Consider the following 21,933-nt stretch of genomic DNA (forward strand, 5'->3'; position numbering starts at 1 on the left):
CCACCTTGAAGCATCGATGTCGGATTGGTCTGAAACTTTAGCCATAACTAAATGACACTGAATTCGTATCATAGACAAACTGCCTCATGACAGTAAGGGTATGGTGGAAAAGATTCCAGGTACAGGCGTGGGGATCCCAACTTGTAAGAAAGAATTTAGGTTTACGGAACATTTGGATTTGTATTTCCTTTTGGAACATCCATCATACATATTTCTTTATCTGGAAAAAAGATCACATGCTTATGAGTTTAGAACGTTTGTGCCCAAGAGATCTTGATGCCCATGAAATGCTGAACTAATTCCACTGAAAAGGGGGTGGGGTTATGGAGAATACGGTGGGTTCCAATTTCCACTCTTCAAGAGAAAGGAAGCAGCCATCCCCTTATGCCATATTCAAATTTTGAGATCCCCATCACCGTCTGGGATTTTATAGTTCATCAGCCTTTTTATCCCACTTTTTCTCATCTGCCATTAAAAGTTTTAAAATTCAAAGGGCGTTGGAGCCAAATTTTGGAAGTGAATTCTCTGCTGCTTCATTACTTTACAATACAAAGAGATATCGTTGTTCTCACCAATGTATTTCAGAGAGTATAGGCAGTGAACCCAATTTACAACAGGATCTTGTATAAGGAGAAACCAACCTCCTTCTCAAGCACAGACAGTATTTGCCGATGAAAAATATGGGGCTCCAGCAATGCTCTTTGAACTCAAGATCTTTTCCACCAATATTTCCCACTTCATATTTTCCTTCTTGTTCTGTTTTTGCAATCTCCCCTTAAAATTCCTGCAATGGCAGTGTCTTCCTTTAGAGTCTTAAGCTAGTTTATATTAGCTGTGCAATAAACAACAAGGCAAATTCTACAGTGTAACATCCAACTATAAACCTGGGATCAACCAGGTGGTGAAACCATCTCTTTTTTCTTCTTTTTCTCTGAATAACGAAAAATCTTTTCTTTGTTACTGTAAGATTGAGACAGATCATTCCACCATACCATAGGAAAGAGTAGTGGTTCATGGAGAAAGAAAGGAAGGGAAAGGGAAAGGGAAAGGGAAAGGGGAGGGAAGGAAGGAAGATATGGGATGAGATGAACCTGCACAATGGAACCCTACACACATCGGGTTTAGCACAAAGATGTGAATGTAGTTCCAGGAGCTGCCACACTCTCTTGCAATGGACGCAGCCACCAGGGACCCGCATCTTGCAGCCTGCAAAGTGACGAATGAGCAATTCTAGCCTCTTGCATGCTGCAAAACTACAAGGCGCTTGGTCCCCTTTCAAAACCTTGTCATGGGGACCAATAGTCCGACATCCATCTTTGCATATATGAACAAGGGCTTCCATTGCCTCATATAATTGCATGTACATCTTCCTCTCTTGCAGCTTTTTTTCCGTTTCTTGTTTCCTCTGAAAGAAAATCAGAAGGTTTAGAAACTACAGTAAAAGAATGCTACAGGGGGATATAGCAAGAGCACAAAAAATTGAACATTTCTTATCACAACCCTTCATCAGAAGAAATCTCTCACCGAATCAGCTTCGACCACTGACTCTAACAGTTCCTTCTCAAGCTTTGGGTGGCTTTGCTTCATCACTCTCCATCCTTCAGTTGCAGAAACATTCTTGAAACTCTTTAGGATCAGACGGTGACAAAAGAGGCTGAGTCGAGGTGCATCACAGAGAAGTGAAAGCTGGAAGATGTCAACCACATTCTCCACAGTGAGCAAATTCTGCTCTAGTTGCTGCCCACACTCTCTCTTCAACTGGGGAACCACAAACACATGTGACAACACCAACAAGTGCAAGCCATATTTGGTCATCTCTTCTTGTTCATAGCTACAAGCCAAACATATTACCATAAAGTTTAGTACTGCTGAATTGGTAATAAACAACAAACATGCTTCTTTTTTCTTGGCATTGGGGAGGTGGAAAAATAAGCAGTATTAGTTATAAGCAATATTGCTGCTACATTTTATTATCACCCTAATTATAATTATTGTTGATGCCAGTACCATTACAGTAACAACAGAAATTCCTAGAACATGTCAGAGTAGTTTGGCTTGCAACGAAAGAAGTTTAAACCGGTGATAGGAAGCACCAACACTGTCAGATCAGAAACTCAAGACCAAAAGCAGTGTTCAAATTGAGGAATGTCAAGTCCAATCTATATAAGACTGGTAAAATTGGATGGAATCATAAAGTATTCACACTCCATAAACTACAAATAAAATGCTTCAATTCCTAGCCTCTAATTCATTTGGTCTATGCGAGTCTTATTCAGCCAGTGGTAAGCTAAAATACACAGACCAAGATAAAGTGCTTCAGCTTTTAGATGCCTGCTCATATGATCTATATGAGAAGGAAACTGCAAGAAGAAACAACCAGAGATTTACCAGGAAGAGTACAAAAATCGAAGGAATACTTGGACTGCCTGATGCGGGACACCCTGAATGGTGATTAATCGCCGACGACCACGACCTCTTGAGCGCTTCAACATGCTCTTCATCACAGGAGAAGCCATGCCCTGTTGGTACACATCCCATTTGGTTGATATAAGTCTTGTACTTAACTCTTAAAGAATAGAGCTTATATCCCAAATCCAACACGTTTAACAAGCATGAAGGCCAGTGTTAATTATGCTTATCATACTAGACACAAGCAGTCCAACCAATGGACACCATGTTGCATCATCCAACGGCAGATGATAGATAGTCTACAGATCTTTCAACGAGAGATCATTGATAAGCTTTACTCTGTGCGAGGGACATATAGAAGTAAAACAATAAAGGGGACACCTAAATCCAAGTCTCATCTGAAACTACATAAAGATAACACGAACAATCAGTCAAAGATTTAAGGCAAACTAGTATGGAAAAATGTCTGAGTCGGACAACCCTTGTTTGGGAAGATCATCTTTCATTTCATATGCAAATCTTGAAAGCTAATGGAACAAGGAGTACAATATAGTGGCAAGATACCTAATATGCCATCCTTGCAGTATAGCATTGAAAAGTGAATTTGCATGAAGCAATTAAACAGGTTCTGATGTGAATCCAACATCTCTGTTTAAATCCTTTTTCTTTTCTATTTTCTTCTCAACTGTTTTTGGAAATAAAAGCATCATTGAAAATATCTACCAACTCTCTAAATGCTCTCCTGAACTGAACATAGGGCACTTCATAAATCACATTCCAAAGCCCTTCAAAAAACCCTTTAGGCAATTCACAAAATAGATCAGAAACAGAATGGATTGTTATGGGAAATCTTTCCTTGTAGAAGTGCATGAAAATGGTAGAGGAAGTTTAATAATTGTGAGGGAATTCTAAGGATAGGCAATTTCAAAAGTTTGTTTGCTTCCTGGAAGGGGGTGATCAAGGGGGTTGGCACTTACTGGTAAATGCTGCAAGTGCAAAATAAGATTTTCTTGTAAATATAGATTGATAAGCTGAGAAATATTCTAGACTACCAACAACCCACAATCATTTTTCTTCTGATTCCATTGAAAAAGAGACAAAGAGAAGGATCCCTGACTTGAAGGGCTTCAAAATAATTAGTCATTTCTAGTCAGAGAGCATAAAAAAAAGCTAATTATTTTACAATAGGAAGAAGAGGAACTCACAAGAATGCTAGCATGTGCATTAATGACACCACCGTTATCGGTCAGGATAGAAACATCTGCTCTATAACCATCACTGTAGAGACGTTTCCACAAATCTTGAGTTGTCTCTGGTACGCATGTGTATCCCCTTAATGGTACTCCATTTACAACTAATGTATTTTCATGATAACCAGAAGTCATGAAAATAGGAAATGGAGGTGCCTCCGGGTAAGTCTTCTTGTCAGCTTGAGGAGACACTTCACAGTTCATCCCTGTCACCCCGTCTAAGCTCCTGCACATGTTACAATACTGATGATGATGATGATACTATAAATAATAATAATAATAATAATAATTTTCTGATTACCCTATTACCCTTCTCAAATATTCTCTCTATTGACTAGAGTGCATCTCCCACAAACTGGTGAAATACTCGGCCACTATTACTTGCCCAGTTTAGTCTGGATCCACACTCCTCCAAAGAAAGGACATGCAAATAGAAGTCTTCCACATTGAAGGTTGTAAGAAACGCTGAAGCTTTAGAAAGATGTTTGGATTCATTTTATTTTTTAAAATATTTCTGGATTCCTAATTTTAGCATCCTTATTTCAATAGCCCACTGGGGTACTTTATCACTCAGAATACAGATCACATACATTCATTAATAAATGCATAGGCTATCTTGAAAAGTGAACAGCCTGTCCAACCAGTCTGGCTCAAGCTAACTTAGTTGGTACCTGAAATCAAATGCTTCTACGCATCCTCTGCTATGCTTCTAAGTTAAAGCCCAAACACAGGTTGCTACATGGCATTACTTCCTCTATTTTAGTCTCTTCATTTACAGCAGAGAAGAAAGCAATCCCCAGGCCTCCCTCTCTCTCTCTCTCTCTCTCTCTCTCTGAGCAGATGCATTATTAAGGTTAAAATAGAGAGTTAATTGGTTCAATAATTATATCCTTTCTGTATGTGTGATTTCTACATTTAAAATCAGGAGCATGGTCTTTCTGAAGTGCATATATGACTTCCCCAAGGATGAAAAAGTGCAGTTTGAGGACCAAATACAGAGAGTAGCTTACCACCTGCCCCCTAAGACCATCACAGGGTCTCTCAAGAAAAATGATGAAGGAGGGCATGTACATGAATTTTGTTACCAGATAAAATCTTCTGAGCTTAAATGACAGATAAGCATCAGTTACCATAATTCAAGAATTTTTATACTTAGCAATCCTGCTCGTTAAAATTTATTTAAAAGAAAAAGAGGGCTGGAGCCACAAATTTCTTCATCAATTCTCTGTACATTGTAATTATTGTTCTATCAATTTTTGAGTAGCAAATTTCGTGGTAGCCAATGCAAAATTCCGATTCATTATGAAAATTATAACAACAACCCCATGTGAATCCATTCATTGAAGGGCAAAAGAAAGTCCTGTAGAATATAAAATTCAATAGAAAGATCAGGATTACCTTATTGAAATCCGAGAAATCCCGAACGAAGCAGTATGAGAATCACTCCCTTCCGATCCTTCCACGATCAAAGAATCCTCGCCATGGAACGGACCAATTTATCTAAAACTGCAACCCGGCCTCGATTACCAGCTAACCCTTCTTCTCTCCAGCTCTATCTTTCTCCCTCTCTCTTGCAGAAAGAAAAGAAATGGGGCTGGAATGAGGCCGGAAGCAGTTTTAAAGATCGCCATTGGGTTATGCGGTCGACTGGGCTTTTGTTACAGAATCCCAACACTACGGATAACATCCCTCTCTCTCTCTCTCTCTCTCTATCTCTCTATCTCTATCTACTATCCTATTTTTCCGCTTCCGAAGACGAAGAATTGGAACGAACCGCGTCTGGGTTTCTGAATACATTCACGATGAGATCGATCTGTCCACCACAGGCTTCCTAAACCGCCGTACCGAACTAACCAGATTGTAACTCTCTGTTCATGATAACATGCGCAACGATTTTGTCCCTTTCATGTACGCCCTTCGTTATATGCCGTTCGATAGTCATCTGCCAAATCATGTATCATAGTATTGGAACATTTCAAGAAAATGTGACCGTTGGATGAGACCAAAGTTTTCCATCACTTAGACCCAAAGTGATTTAACGATTTGATTGGACTCTTAGAATAATAATTATTGTTATTGATTCTTATCATCTATGTTTAAAAATCCGAAATACTGTGGATTACTTTCTAATTCTGAAACTTGTTTAACTGTCATGTACCCAAAAAAACACCTGTTAGTTGTCACTTGAAGGGTGGCTGCTGGGGACCCAGCTTAGGATGGACTGTCCAACCTATGGGGTTAGCGGCCTTCCAAATTTAGGGTTCCAACTCAACAACAATGGTGTCAATGGTGGCTCCCTTCCATATTTAACTCCATTTCGTGATTAATCGTCAGGGTAAGAGATCACTTCCTGGTAATGTTCGCATTAGTGTGAGGGTGGGGTCAATAAAAACGTGTGAAGGGACATCAACAAAATGATAGAGTTTGTTTATTTTATAAGGGTAGGGTGATAATTTTGCACCCTCTTATTTTTGGGCATAGGGTCCACATCATAGCATTCTTTTCCCTAATAGTTAAATGGAAAAATGTTTTCTAAGCCGATAAGATAGGGTCTGCCATTATTTCATTGTCCACCTCTCTTTTTCACATGAAATGATCTTACTTTGTTCTTATGTGCGATACAATTTTATCACACCTCATCGATGCGCCGCTCTTATTCCGTTTGGTGGTCAGAGGATCCTCTCTCTTGTAAAAATTAGACCTCACCATGGCAAGTGAAGTATAGCACTTCAAGAACTGCCACATGCTTGTTCCATGTGAGAGGATATTGTCATCGTTTCATTTATAAAATTTCATATAAAAAAAAATTAATAATAAGTAGAAGAAGCAATTCAAATTACAAAGAAGTTATTATTATTATTTTGTTTTTAGGCATCCCTGTCCTTTTTTTTTTCTTTTTTTTCTTTTTGTAATTTTAATGAAATTTTCAATCGAACTTTGAACAGTTTTTCCTATTTGTTTTGAGTTAATATTTTGCCATTGTGATAAGTGCATAAAAAAATGCATAGTTATCTGTCACATGAAACCATTTACAACCATGGTTCAAGTTATCAGTATTTTATTGGTCCTTACGTATCAGTATTGCTGGTACCTAATACTAATATCAATGCAGTGTATTTATCCATATTGAGGGTAAAATAGTCCATAAAGTTTCATCTTCTTATTTGTTTTCCTTTCAAAAATTAGGACAAAGCCATCCAATATGACCTATATTGAATGATTCATATCAACATCAATATCAATATTACTATCGGCTGGAACAGATACCGATCCCGATAACATGATTTAAATCCTTGCTTTGTACTGTGACATTGCAAGTAACACTTCAACACAATGCAGGGGCAAGCAACATCAATAGACAACGTTCTTCCAGTGTCCTCATTCTTCATTATAGCCTTCATTTTCTTCCTCTATCTTATCATCATCTCATTGTTCTGTTGCCTTAGGCCTTTCCCAAGGTGGGGGTCCAATGGCAACCAGTGCTTTGTGTGGAGCATGGATCAGGTCCTCGTACGAGTACCTGGTCTTGGGTTCTCGTACGTTCCTTTTGCTGACACTTGTAATCCACTAAAAATTACTACTGAAATTACCTACAAAGTTGTTATCACTTCTATCTCTCTCTTCCTACTTAAATGTCTCTTATCTCTCTACTCAACTTAAATGTTATACATTATTTCTCTTTATATATATATATATATATTTTCTATTTTTTTTTCTTATTTTAATTAATTGATTCCGTCAATACATATAGAAAATGCTCTCTCTCTCTCTCTCTCTCTCTCTCTCTCTCTCTCTCTTGATGTGATACAATATCAATATTGATCCAATAAGATATTGATTCAATCCAATCTGATATCGATCAATTGGATCAGTACTAAAACCCTATAGGGATTTGTAAGCCCTAGATGGTCGGTGAACCGTCCTCTATGGATGAATAAAAATTTCTTCTTTTTTGATTTTTTTGATTTGATTGTTTTGTATTGGTATGGTGTAGACCAGTTTTAAGTGAGTTCTAAAATAAAATATTAATTAAAATAAAGAGAGAGAGAGAGAGAGAGAGAGAGAGAGAGAGAGAGAATAAACTTAAAAAAAAATAGAGATAAGAGGGTGGGCAAAAAGTATCCCTTAATTTTTATTGGTTTTGGATTAATAATAGCTATTTTGTAGGATTAAAATAAATCTATTTTGTAGGATTCATAATAAACGAATGTTAAATTATAATTAAAATGAAAAATGAAAAAAAAAATTTATGATAAACCGTGAGGAGAGAGAGGGAGTGTGAAAAAAGATAATAAGAGAGAAAATAGGAAAAAATAGGTAGTCAACAAATTAAGAGAGATAAAAAGTAGATTACATATGTCCAACTCTTAGTTGTACAAGAATCGAAACTCAAGTTCTCGTATGAGGACTTGATCCGGACTCCTTTGTGTGGGGTGGGACTCGAAACTAAGAAGAATTCCTTGGCCCTGGAAACTGAACCCAGGATGCAACCAGTGGGCTAAGCCAGTGTCCACCATTTGCAGCTCAATTTAAAGAAAAGAAGTATTAAAGCATAATTTACTAAAGGGAGAGTATGTGAGAGGAATATCTCATGTCACATTAATAAAAATGAACAACTCAGTGCATAAGGCTTCCGCTACTACAATGTCTGGGAGGGGCAAATGAAACTATTTTCAAGTTTTGAATCTTTGACCAAACCCCCGGCATCCTCACATGCGAGAGCCTTGTGCACTGAATAGTATGAAAAATGGTATCACCCATATAGAACCCACATGAAACTAAGAGAGAAAAAAATAATTAATAAATAAAAACACATGTGAGAGGGCAAATAGTGCAATGGCATGGAGGGAAATTTTTTCCCTTTGCTCAATTTTGCCTGCTTGTCTATCATGAAGACCGCAAGTGCTCCCTGATGCGCTGTGTGGGATAATGAGGGGCACACATCGGCATCAACAAGGATTGGATCTTTTTAGACACCTAGGCCTTGCGACCAAGGAGCGTTCTTTTCCCTATTAAAAATAAAAAATAAATAAAATAACTCAAATGAGAGCCACAAGAACGTTTTGATAAATTAAAAATAGAAAGCCATGTTGATCCCTTTGTATAAGAATGTTCCTCACTGTATTTAGAACATATAACTTAATTTAACCCCTTCACTTTTTTTGACAAGAAGTAGGGGATACTATATACTACTTGTTGCATATTCATACGTGGACAAAATGGGGAGACCTTTGATCCAAACTGCATGGAATTTTCAATCTAGCCTAATCTGCAGACTTGGTGAAGCAATGAACAAATTGTGGCCTCTTCCTTTCTTACAAACCTCCTCTCCTCCAATCCATGCCCTAGACTGAAACATAGCACCTTGAAACCGTAAACAATATCTAAATGTTCATCTCTTGATGACATTGTGATCCATCAAGAGAAGACTCACAAACTGGTAAGTACATATGAGTTCAAAATTGCCCACCCTGCAATTCCAGGTGACGAGTGCTCTTAAGATGTCTTAGCTCCAAAAATTATAAAGCCCACTTCAAATTTGCAGTAAGAATGCATCAAAAGATTGAAAAGGACATGCTTCAATCAGCAAATAGCCAAAAAGACTGCAACTATTTCCAAACAAAACTGGAAAATATTTGTCCTCTTCATCGATCTTTCCACATTGGACAATATCTAACGCCCATAAATATCAATATAATGAATGCTTACCTTTTGTTCTCTAAACTCATCTAATACAATCACCAAAAGGGGAATCATATGGTGTATAATAATGCAATTTACAGTTCCTGGAGACAATCATAGCCCATTGTTCGAACCAACTGCATTTTAAGCCCCCTCACTCCCGGGACAAAATGCAAAGTGCCCAGCATTCCTATCCTGCACACAAAATTATCAAAGAATTTGGCATGGATTAGTAAGATGGAAATACCACAATAAACTGAACTCTATAACATAACTACTGATTCTTTGCCACCTGGGTTAAGGTCCCCACACAATCTATAAATCAAAAAAATTTCCATCATGCCTGCCACTTCAGCCAGAGACTGATTATTGGATATATATGAGGCACCCTGATAGGCTGTCAAATTTGACGGCCATGACAACCACAAGGGCAACCATGTTTGCACTTCCCCCACTCCCTGCCCCCGAGTTTTCAACAGTTCCTGTTCGGTTATGTTCAGTTCACATGGTGACATCAAATTGGCCATAACTTTATATCACTGATAGATTATGTTGACAACATGTCCAACTTTAGAATGGGTAGAGTCTGGAACCCTTCTAGCCTAATTCTCGTACGATCTATCTGCACTAACCCATTAACTGGATAATTAAGATCATTGATCTCAAGCAGCTAAGAATCATAAAAAACAATGATTAAGCATTCCTCATACTACTGGTTTATCAGAACTTATTACCATAATTACCTGAGATAACATACGCTGCTTGTTCAGAAATTGAGTCCTGGCCTTGTTGACGACAGAATTTGGTGACTTGAACAACCTCTGCAAACAGGGTAAAACACGCAAATATTAGTGCCATCATTTTGAAGGCTACTTAAATAAGGGGAAGGAGAACACATATTTAATAGGACTAACAGAAAAATTGATGGTTCATAAAAGAAGAGAAGCCAGTAAAAGAAAATTAAAGAGTCATGGGCCTTGTTTGGGAGCGCCTTCCAGAGAATAAATTCTAAGGGATTTTGGTTTCTTTGAAAGGATTCAAGAATAGAATCCCATTTGGTAATCTGGTTCAGTTCTTTGGTTCCAATGAATCAGACCAAGTGTAAGAATCTTGTTCATTGAGCATGTGCGCGATTCAGGGATAAAATAGTATTTTGGGCCAAAAAACAAAATGCTATCAAAATAAAGAGGAGAGCTCAGCCATTCCTCTCCCTCATCGTCAACACCACAGAGACAAGAAGCAGCAGCGAGAGCAATATAAGCTCAGCTCCCAGTCTTCTCTCTGTATAATTGTGCAAATCTGGCGCAGGGATGTATTTCCCCCTACCCCCTCCTTTCGATTTGGGTTTGGGAATTAATGGAGAGGATGTGCAAGCATTAACAGGTCCCCCGCCGGGCCCCACCCCTTCTCCCTTTTGTATACCAATGGCAGAGTGAATAAAGCATATCTGTTCTAATTCAAGCTAGTGAAAAACTGTTTAAAACTGAGTCTGGTGGAAGAAGATCATCTTCTCAAGTTTCTGTATTAGTGCTATAATATTGAGGATTGAATACGCAGCAGAACTCTCCCCATTAAACCTGGCAGCTGCTCTGTTTTTTAGCCTTTGTTTACTGAAAAAGAGATTTGCTGTACTGGAGAATCTGTCATCAGATTTCTCCAATACTTTGGGCCATTCAAGGAGGTCCTTCAACCAGGATTTCATGCAGATCAGGCCTGCTGATCAGTGGCTGCAATAATTCTCCCAAAATTTGGGTTTTGTTCTTGAACATAAAAACTAGTTTGATTATTATTTTGAATGTGACCCTTAAAACATTGTACTTTGGGGTTTACTTGTTCAAACACTAGTGAACACAAAATCTGACCTTTGTCGGTTAAGGTTGACTTTGACCCTACTGAGGACCTAAATTCTGTTTTAGGGTTTGCTTGAGTTCCTACTGTAAGGGGTATACAATTTGAACCTAAGATTCATCTTACCTACCCCCACCAAGTCTTGACAGCATCTTCACCTGCACTAATAACAATTTCAAGGATCCAAAACCCCACAGAGTAAAGACTGTTAGTGAATTCGGGATTCAAACAAAAAAAAAAAGGGCATAACCAGTGCACAAGGTTCCCACCACTGTGGGTCTGGTGAGGATCATAATGTATGCACCCTTACCCCGCTTCGCCGAGAGGCTGTTTCCCAACTTCAACCCGCAGACACTATGATGCAGTTGGGCAATGGAAGGGATCTCTTTGATTTGGGATTTTTTTTTATTTACTTTCCTTTATTGGTTAGAAATTAGATTGGCAATCTTTTATTTAGATTTGATTTTTATTTCAGTTTCTATCTAAGCTAGTTTCCATTTTTAATTAGTTACCATTGTGATGCTTTGAGTTTTCCTTTAAGTAGTCATGTAATACAATCTAAAATTTCAGTTTTAGTTTTTGAAGAATTAATCTTGGTTGAGAATTTTATGTGAGAACCATGGCTGTCGTGGATACTATTCCCCTCCCTGTCTATCTCTGAAATCTTCTCTTCTTCTCCTCTCTGATTTTTTTCTTCCCTCTTTTCTTCCCTACTTCTTGTTGCTGCCGATGTGCTATCCTGTTTCTAGCGACTCCTGCAACTTACAGATCTGAACTGAGCAATACCTGCAACCGAATCTGAACTGATCTCTACGGCCCTTGCCAGTTCTTCGTGAAATCTGGAGCGAAGGTTCTATGCTTAAGGCCCTAAGCGATCCGATTTCAATCTCTTGGAACCCGGATCCGCATCACACTAGGTCGCAATGAATTCGGGATCCAACACAATCCAAATCGGAATCAGGTGGCACTTACCAACCATGATCGCAATCTGTAGTGAAGTACCCATTCTTCCATACAAAAATCAAGAAATTAACAGCAAGTGGACAGTGCCAAAAATTTGCTTGAGGGACCCAAAAAATAGCAGAGACAGGCAAACTTTTGTATGAAGCTACGCATTAGTAGCAAAAAGGTTATGGGGTATAAAAAGAAGAAACAAAAGGAATTAATCTATACTAGAACTGCACTGTGAAATAAGTTGAATATCAAGGAACACATAAAACTTCCCACTCAAAAGAAAAAGAAGGGAATCAATGTAACCACATAAACACACTCAATGAAATAACTGATACAGGTGGTGGGGATACCCACTCACCTCCAGAGTACTAACTACCATATTGGTTTTAATAACAACAAACAAATGGAAATACTAATAAATATCTACCAAGTTATCTGTGAAGGCAAGTTCTCAATATGACACATGTATCAAAGTCCTCATGATGCTAGGCCTCAAGACCTCAAGTGTCAAGACAAAATATTTTGAAGATCATGGAAACCTCAAGCATCAAGGACTCGAAGATATCAAATGTACAAGATGGTGTGAATATGCTAAAGACAATCCACAAGAAGTCAAGTTGAAGACCTAATGTGTAGAGTCTTATGTAATAACACACATTGCATATGCTACACCACATTACATTTTGTATACATGCATTATAAAGTAACTTAGTATGACTCTAGGTGGTGCTCATTGACTAAGCCTTTAGACCTATAGTGTGTTAGTTATGCCAAGTCACACCCCTATTGATGAGTTAACAGCAAGGTACTCACTTAAGGGTATTTTAGTCATTCATAATGATTGAATCATAAAACACTTTGTACTGCAACTTGGATCGGGTCAATCCGAATCCATATGAGGATGTAACGACTCTTTTAGTAAAGGAATTCAGCTAGGCCATAATCCAGGAGGCTGCTGATAACTACCGGTAAAGTTCTGTTCACATAGGACTCATCAGGCTTTGGCCAACAGTAGCCAACCGGACCCTGCCAGCACCCTACCAGATGGCCTATGGACATTTCCAACAGCTAGTTTATCAAATCCAACCGGATCTATTGCCCCAAAGGATATATGATCCTACCGGTAGAGCTAAAAAGTGTCCGTTAACTCGTTAAGACAATTTTTGTTCAATCTTAATTATTTCCTTACCAAAATTAAGACCCTTAATCACCCATATAAATACCTCACTCATGGATCATTAAAAACATAATTAATTCTCTCTTGAGCTTTATACTCAAAGAGATAAAAGTGAAAAATGTGATTATTGCTTGAGTTCGTGTTTTGTTCTTTGTGCTCATCTTCAAAGAAGAACTCAAGTGATCTATTCAAGTCTTCCACACTACTCAGCATACCCTTTGGAAGACATCAAGGTGCATTAGCTACATTCTCATTTATTGTTGCATACTTGCATTTCACGCACCACACAAGGTAATACTCAAAACTCTCTATTCCACTTTGAACGTTTGTTTACACATTGTCTAGACTATAATTAGGCTAGTGTGTAGGATTCTCTTATCCTTAAGAGATTTGTAAGGTCCCTCTCAACCTGTAAAAGGGATTTGTAAAAGATCCTCTTATCCTGTAAAAAGAGTTGTGAAGGTGTTTCCTCCCCAGCTACCATACAAGAGCTAGTGGAATACCTTACAAGTTCCACTTGTAAGGGGTACTTATAGGGAGTGGGACTAGACTCAAGTTCAGCCGAACCACTATAAATCTCTGTCATTTGTGATTATGTTTATCTTTATATTCCGCATATTATTTGCAATCACATACTTGGAGATTTAGAGCGAAGAATTTTTTAAATTTCACCAGTACAACCTAATCAACCGCCCACCCTCTAGGTTATTTCAACATGCACCATGACTAGGACCACCGTATATGTTAAATTTTTCAACATGCCCGCCCTGAGGTAATTTAAATCAGTCCCAACATGGACCTGCCCAAGAACACCTGACTCCAAATCACTGAAAAAGATGCATTTAGTTTAATACTCTGCTGGTCTGCTGAAACTGAGATTCATCCATCTTACATCTTTCTTTGCTTTTTGGTTGGGCGGGACGAAAATGAATTTAAACTTTGCTAGAAAAGAGAAAGAATGGAAAGAATACAATCCTCAGTAGGGGACAAAAGATGGAGCAGCATCCAAGGCTACAAGAAAGAACTAGAATTACACCAAAGCCCAGAAAAACATGACATTAATGCACATTAGTTAAAGACACAACTGGAAGCACGGCCTTTAAGGAGCTTTGTATATGTACCTGAAAACTAGCTTCATGTTTTACAATGGGAAGATGTATCATGGCTTTTCTGGACAGCTGATAAAAAAATATCAAGGAGAAAGGCAAAAGGGAATGAAATATTCATAAAAAAAGGGGGGGGGGGGCAATCACATGATAAAAATATTGTTAAAATGGGAAAGCCCATGGGTTTTTTAATACACTAGGCTGAGGTTGAAAACCTGTCTTCACCATTCAACAACCAAATCCAGTTCAAAAAAAGTATACAACACAAATTATAAATACATCAAAGAAAATGAAACAAGAACAAGACAATACGGTTGATAAAACAGAAGTTAACAACATATTCTATAATGTGTGCTGATCTGTGACACTAGTCTGGCAATCACTCACCAAATTATAAATATACCAAGTAAAAGAAGCCACAAGGAAACTAGGACATCATTCAAATACCAAAGATTGGCTAGCAGTGATGGGCACCAGTAGCAATGCCAAGAGAAGAAGAATGGCTTATGGTCTCAGGAACTTCAAAATTCCTAGTTTCCCTAGGTGGGACTCCAATCGAGGACTAGGTGGGATGCTTAGTTCATATCCTTCTTTTTCTTCTCCTGGCATTGCTACTGGTGCCTAGAAACTGCATCAAGCAGCATCACACCAAATAAAAATTAACACATAAGACGAGCAAGAAGGTAACAAGGGATTGTATCCAATGAATTGATTGTAGCTCAACCAGAATTTTGAACTTTTGAATGGTAAATAATTTTTTATGATAGGTTTTTCAACGGCAGTTAGTCACAGATCAGAAAGTAAAACCAGGGGGTTTGGAAGATCGGTGAGGGTGTATAAACTTTAGTCCCACATCGCCTAAGAGGACGTTGTTGGGCTAGTTGATAACCTCAAACATCCTTAACATGGTACAACATGTTTTAAAGCCTCAAGGCCAATGGGCCAAGGAGGACAATACTATGCCAAGGTTAATGGAACCGCGTTACACTTACAACAAGAATAGAGGCTCCTTTAGTGGGGGAGTAACTTGACTGCCAAGAAAGTTTTTAAAAAGAAACTAGACAATGGAAATAGAAAGTCCTACGTACTTAGGCTAGCTATTAACTAGGCAGTACAACCAACTCAGCCTTATCCCAACTTAATAGGGTCGGTTACATGAATCCATGAAAAACAAAGTAGGGAACAGTGAGGTCCAAACAAAACAGGGGGAAATGAAGAGATGAAAGTAAAAGGAAAGAGGCACAGCCCAGCAAGTCAGGAGAATCTCAACTAAATGGAATCGACTACATGGATCCTTGTCTTCCTATAGGCTCTATCCAAGACTATGCATGTCATTCCTCACAACTTCTCCAATTAACTAAGCAACATTACAAGGAAATAGAAACTAATAAAAAAGCAACTAGATAATTAGAAACTCAAAGGTCTTGTCTACTTCCATCTTTCTCACGTCACCTATCCACATGGGGCCCACAAAAGATCTTTGCAAACAATACGGCGTGAATGGTATATTTTCTACAAATAGTTGGGATAAGTAATGAAAACCGATCATATACTCACTTCCAAAAGCTCCAATAGAAAGAATGCATACGTAGAATTTAATATTTTCATTATTCTATCCTTCAGTTTATAAGAGAGAAAACACAGCTCAGTTGTTATTTTTATTTTCTTTTTAACATTCTTAGCTAGATTTATGGAAAATATCAAAGCCTCACTTCCTCTAAGTTTCATTCATTTTATTTTCTTAGTTCAATTACAAAGTATTCGTCATCCATAAATTGCTTCACATGCACCTGAGAAGCACAGATACTGCCAGGTAATAATGCCTTTATCACAAAGTACTGAGTGCCCAGAGTTTTTCATCCCACCAATCACTTATAATGAATAGAATAATCGATGTCAAGAAAACTCTTAAATGTCTGCAAATTTGTTAAAAAAAAATTGTACGCCAATTTTGGGTGATCCGTCAAAAATTTTCCCTAGGGGTCAAAATCACCCACCCAGGCAACATTCCAAAGACCCAAACGTCGCAGTAGCCAGACATTTTACATAAACCCTGCTAATAATGGTCTGCTATTGCCTGGAAACAGCAATAAGCCAGTTTACCTAGCATACCTTTTAACTTTATTATCAAATCAATCAATAATTTACTTACATGGGTCCATATTAAGTTAAGCCGTGTAAGTCACTGTCTAAGTATTGGGTTTGATTCACCTACTACCAGACATTGAGAAAAATCTGATTGTCGTTAACTCCTCACTGAACTACGCATATGCTGGCATAGACCAAACACATCATGAAAACTGGCAAGCAAATCCCAAGTTCAACCAATGTAATAATCTAAGAAACAATCACAGTGACATGGGTGTCAGTATCTGAAGTGGATCTCCAGAAAATTATACAAGCATATATAGAAAAAGGGTCTCATTGTTCGGCACAGACACAGGGTCTCAGACACCAAAGAATTTTAAGTAATAAAGCATCTTTGTTACATAAGTATCAAAGTCATGAATATCAGACAAGAAAATCTTAGCCTGGATACAGCAAGAAGTTAAATTGGAGATTAAATCATGACAGAAAACAACAAAGGGAAAAAAATAGAAGCAAATAATTGTAATATGTAGAAAATCCACCTTTTGACCACTGGTCAGAAGCTGTTCACCGCCTGAAGCTTGTCTTTTCTTTGGAGTGAACTCAAAGACATCGTGAAGCAGTTCGTTTTCCTGTTTAAAACAATGAATTCATTTGAAAAGCTACATATCAGATAACAAATGAAAGATTGCAACAGTTTATATTCAGGAAAAAACTAAAACCCAAAGGGGTGCTGCTGAACATTCACCTGCATGTGCTTGGGAAATCCACCTCCCAGGAAACGCTTCAAAAAGTTCAACTGTCAAAACAGAAACGGAGAGCTTAAAAAAGAGTCCAGAACTTACAGCCTAGGAGGAATTGCAGACTGCAGAAGCATTACCTGTATCAATTGTGACCATGTTGATGTGTATAGTATATCTCCACCAATCTTTATTGAGGTTTGTGGACAATAACCATCCTGGCATTCATTTTGGCTTAATTTCATTATACTGGTCAAGGTTCACCTTTAAATATTTAATTTGAGAATAGAGCAATACCTCCAAAAATTCAACAACATCCCGAAACAAGTTCCTCTGGCTGCCAAGATCTTTCTTATTAGTTGAACCTTTACCACCTGCCTCAACAGAAAGGTTTCTCACTTGACTTAGGATTTTCCCCTTCAATCCTTGTATATAAGCATATCTTTCTTGGGAATTATTTCCTTCATGAACTGGACTATCACTAGAATGTCTGTCTTCACCAGATAACTTATCTAATTGTCCTATCTCAAAAATAAGAGCTATTGCTTCACCAGCCGCAATGCGGATAGATCGATCATCTTTGTCTAGAAGATTCGAAAAGTAAGAAATTGAGCTGCATCAATTGCAAAACCATGAGTGTTTCATCTCAAAGGTTCATGTTGAACAAGAAAATAAGGGAAATCTGAGCTCAAATTCAAACTTACTCTTGCCAACTTTTTGAATTTATTTTACATTCACTCACAGTCGTAAGAAGAAACGACCAAGAAGATATTGCAGCTGTTAATACAGCAGGTGCAATTTTACTTGCACTCACCTGATGTGTGAAACAAAATAAAATAAGCGTTTCATTGTGCAAAGAATGTCAAGGTTTAGAATGCTACTAGTGAAAACTAGTACATTCAGTATCACTAAATAATAATACAGAGGGAATGCCTTATATCTGTACCAAACATAGGAAATTTATACATACGTTAGGACCTGACTTGGGATGAATTATTTGCCACATAATTTGCATGGATCTTTCAGTCACATCTGGATCATTTCCACCAACAAAAGTGACAATAGCCAAACATTCAAATACCTACATCAATGAATCCACATTAATTAAAAAAAAAAAAAAAAAAAAAAAAAAAAGCTATGCATTGGACTTAATCCCTAGAATGAATCAGTTTACTTTCAATATCATACGTACGGATGACAGAGTTGATTCTAAACCAGATTTTAGAGCTTGAGAAAGAGGAGGAATTGATTCTTCCAAAATTTCAGCTGCATTGTTCTCGCAACCGACAGTCAAAGCCAGCAATCCTACAAACCAAATTCCAAATGAGAATTCTACAAAGAACGTGATGAAATAGATGGGCTACATAGAAGGGTTAAAACTGACCAATGGCACGTGAAGCTAGAGATTTCTCTTTGCTTGATCCCCTTTTTATGGAATTGAGGCAAGGATGAAGAAGAGTAACACAGCTGCAAGAAACCATCACATCACCAGAATTATCAGAGTAAAAACATGTGTGCGAGCTAGTGCACACATACACGTGATTATGCGTGGATATGCTTATGCATATGTAAATCTTAAATAAGTTATATGAAACCAGAATAGTAAAGCTAAGTTAAAGCTGAGATGTGTATTTAGGAGCGGCCAAAATTCAACATGAAGTCCAGAGTACTTACTTTTTCTCCACAAATTGATATTGCAGCTTGTTGGTAAAAGCATCAACAATCGCTGACAAAGCCTTCTCTCTTGTGGATCCCCTTATCAAAAGTTAAAACCAAATTTGGCATTCAAGTTCAGCTTAAGGAGCTAGTTACACTACTGAGATATAATAAATACTAAACAATAAAGGCAATTGGGTATGGTCATCCACCACAAAGGCTTTGCCATATAGAATATACCAAGCTCATTGCTTGCAGCAAACATAATTCACAAGAAAGCAGAGCCACGTTTTATAACATCAGGAATAAATGATTCGGTTCATGGCCTGCGGAGTAAATAAAAAATACCTCTTTTCAAATAACGCATCCACATATTCATCTAATAATTTGGTGCCACCACCTTGCACTTTTCCTTGCGACTCTTCTACGTCCGGAACCGTCCGGTCTGACATGACCGTTGATGACGAACTAAGAGTATCATCATCATCACTATCTAACATCGATGCATTCTTACGACGACTACTACCTGCATAGACGAAATTCATATTTTAAAAGACATGCACAAATTGGAAAATTACCCGAACACAAATGAAAATATTCATCTAACGCCAAACCAAACCAGGCAAACTCCCAAAAGGTGATTCTTTGGTTCAAATTAAATAAAGAATACACCAAATCTACCTACTTTCTTTGTAATAACGTTTCAGCTAAACGTCAAATCTACGCACTTTCTTTTGTAATAATGTTTCGCCCCAACTTTAACAAAATTAACCACATTATCACGTAATCCGCACGGATCAAAACAAAAAAAGAATCAAACAACAATATAAGCAGAATTTGTTCTTAAGAACAGGAAAATAAAATGGAATGAAAAATACTTACGTTTACCCATCTTCGTTGTTTTCGTTAGAACCAATACCGAAAATCTTGAATTGAATTACTATGAAAGGCGGAATCTGTGAAGTAGAAATCTATAGCCGACGAAATAGTTAGATCGGAAACAAATTCATTGAAAATAACTTGTACATGCAAATCCATCTGACAGTGCAAGGGAAGAAAGAAAAGCTTCAAAACTTCACGTTTGAGACTTCTCTGTTTCAGGGCTTCCGCCTTCCTGTTTCAGGGCTTCCGCCTTCCGTCCTCTGGAACAAATTAGAACATATCAAACCTGCTTCGTCGTCCTCTGGAACAAATTAGAACATACCAAACCTGCTTCGTCAAAGCGCGCTTTTTCTCATCTTTTGTTTCTCTCTCCCCTTATTCCATATTTATATTTCTCCAGAAAAATATCCTATTTTCTCAAAGTAAGTCTGAGAAGTAAAAAATCGTCAATCTCACAATCCAACCGTCCAAAAATAGATTTGATTTATCATATTAAATTAGAATTAGGGCTAATGTGAAAGAGTTCTTTCACGCTTGGGTAAGAACAATTTTAACGGTCATTCAAGTTGGAGATCTTTGTAAGGGTAAAATTGAACTAATGGTTTAGATCTCGTCGTTATGTCGGTCAAATAATTGGATCCATTGATTTTTATGGTCGGTATCATTTTAGTATATCCTCTTTGCGTCCGACGTCTTGTGACTCTCGTGGCTACTCTGCAAATTAAGCACATGAAACTGCGCACTGTTTTTTGGCCGATTGGAGTTTGTGACCACTAAATCTATGTTTAGAAGGGCATATGAATGATGTACACAGCATTTCATCAAATAAATAAATAAATAAATAAGAATGATGTACAGAGCAGGTGTGTCTAATGGAATCTTTTTTATTAGCACCATTTTTTTTTGTTAACAATATTAGCACCATATTGACGGGTAGGTAAAATAAAGTTCATCGCAATTGGTTTGTTTGTGATGGTGGGTTTAATGCTAGTGAAGAGCACTAAACACCCCGTGTGAGTGATCTAAGATGTACCTAGTGGGACTTAAACTTAGGATGTCCAAGTTTACGGGTCGTATCAAGTTTGTCGCTCACCAACTACACTATCCCTTTGGGTTAGTCTAGACTATGTTTAACATTGGTATATATTTCCCAAAATTGATTGCTCTCAAAAGTAACCTTTTGATCCTTGCATCTTATTATTTTATAATGAATTTTATGTTTAACCAATAAGTGAGTATTTGCCATAAATAAAATGGTCATGAGAATGAGACCTATTGTACAATGGAGAGAAAAAATATTTAAAGGAAATGAATGATATAAAAGGATCACAAAGTAGTTAATCAATAACGAATGTAGTTTGTATTAATCACAGATCATTGAAAATAAACGGTACCAAATGCAATTAAAATGTCATGATTCATGCTATAAAATGTGACGTTGTAATCAACAAAAAAAGCAAGAGTAATGTATTTTACCATAAAATTAAAACCTTTTCCCAGTATAAAGAAAACCAGTATAGTATAATAGATTAATTTTTTGGTGGATTGTTATTATTAACTTCGATTCTCCACCATGCAAGGAAATAATTAGGATAAAGGATATATATATATATATATAAATTATTTAAACTTGAAAAAGAAATATATATATATATATATTTACATTGTCCTTCGATGCAAAAGGCCATTATAGAAAACTTTTTACATGTTGACAGTCTAACCATATAATGTGTGTATCATGCGTTGGACCTGCATAATTCATGTAACGTGTAACCATTGTAAAATACGTCATATTTGTACATAAATGTTCATTCCAAATCATTATTTCTTACAAGCTTGTAATTATAAGAAATCGACCATTTGGTTTTAGTGACTCATCAAAATACAATCCCAACTATGTGTTTGATTGAAGAGAGTTGAGTACCTAATGTTTGTGGACTTCCTCATCCAATTAATATTTCAAACAATCAAGGGAAAATTATAATGTAAAATATGAGTTAATCAATTTTTTTTTTTTAGAAATTGCAATGTATGGCAAGCCATTATACCATGTTTATCTTAATCCAAAATTGGCCCTAAATCATAAATGAATAAGTTGAATACAACCTTCACTCACAACAACTCTTAGTTTTATAGTTTTT

General features: G+C 37.3%; 2 protein-coding genes across 3 annotated transcripts; both read right to left on the reverse strand.

Moving 5' to 3' along the window:
* Positions 1 to 267: 267 nt before the first annotated feature.
* On the reverse strand, positions 268 to 5,463 carry LOC122092134 (BTB/POZ and TAZ domain-containing protein 4-like). The gene is made up of 6 exons (XM_042662458.1): positions 5,058 to 5,463; positions 3,615 to 3,885; positions 2,389 to 2,519; positions 1,525 to 1,831; positions 1,092 to 1,405; positions 268 to 784 (listed from the first exon to the last, which is right to left on the reverse strand). Exons 2-6 carry the CDS (start codon positions 3,861 to 3,863, stop codon positions 649 to 651), a joined length of 1,137 nt encoding a protein of 378 aa, XP_042518392.1. The 5' UTR covers positions 3,864 to 3,885; positions 5,058 to 5,463; the 3' UTR covers positions 268 to 648.
* Positions 5,464 to 9,220: 3,757 nt separating this feature from the next.
* LOC122091600 (interferon-related developmental regulator 2-like) lies at positions 9,221 to 20,167 on the reverse strand. 2 transcript variants are annotated; one of them, XM_042661618.1, is made up of 14 exons: positions 19,793 to 20,167; positions 19,259 to 19,436; positions 18,929 to 19,009; positions 18,639 to 18,721; positions 18,447 to 18,559; positions 18,225 to 18,335; positions 17,959 to 18,068; positions 17,552 to 17,867; positions 17,395 to 17,472; positions 17,263 to 17,313; positions 17,057 to 17,146; positions 14,442 to 14,498; positions 10,085 to 10,162; positions 9,221 to 9,536 (listed from the first exon to the last, which is right to left on the reverse strand). In XM_042661618.1, exons 1-14 carry the CDS (start codon positions 19,800 to 19,802, stop codon positions 9,486 to 9,488), a joined length of 1,407 nt encoding a protein of 468 aa, XP_042517552.1. In that variant the 5' UTR covers positions 19,803 to 20,167; the 3' UTR covers positions 9,221 to 9,485. The 2 variants fall into 2 exon arrangements, with proteins under 2 accessions (XP_042517552.1, XP_042517553.1); XM_042661619.1 differs by lacking the exon at positions 14,442 to 14,498 and having other exon boundaries at positions 19,793 to 20,166.
* Positions 20,168 to 21,933: the final 1,766 nt, after the last annotated feature.

The sequence above is a fragment of the Macadamia integrifolia genome, chromosome 10 (genome assembly GCF_013358625.1).
Source record: "Macadamia integrifolia cultivar HAES 741 chromosome 10, SCU_Mint_v3, whole genome shotgun sequence".
NCBI lineage: Eukaryota > Viridiplantae > Streptophyta > Magnoliopsida > Proteales > Proteaceae > Macadamia > Macadamia integrifolia.

Excerpts from the sequence above, each read along its gene's own strand:
- LOC122092134 (XM_042662458.1), bottom strand. The coding sequence starts at position 3,863 with ATGAACTGTGAAGTGTCTCCTCAAGCTGACAAGAAGACTTACCCGGAG. Across the intron at positions 2,520-3,614 it reads ATGCACATGCTAGCATTCTT|GGCATGGCTTCTCCTGTGAT; the intron begins GTGAGTTCCTCT and ends GTGTACCAACAG. Across the intron at positions 1,406-1,524 it reads CAGTGGTCGAAGCTGATTCG|AGGAAACAAGAAACGGAAAA; the intron begins GTGAGAGATTTC and ends ATTTTCTTTCAG.
- LOC122091600 (XM_042661618.1), bottom strand. Across the intron at positions 17,868-17,958 it reads AATTCAAAAAGTTGGCAAGA|CTCAATTTCTTACTTTTCGA; the intron begins GTAAGTTTGAAT and ends CAATTGATGCAG. Across the intron at positions 10,163-14,441 it reads AACATGAAGCTAGTTTTCAG|AGGTTGTTCAAGTCACCAAA; the intron begins GTACATATACAA and ends CCCTGTTTGCAG.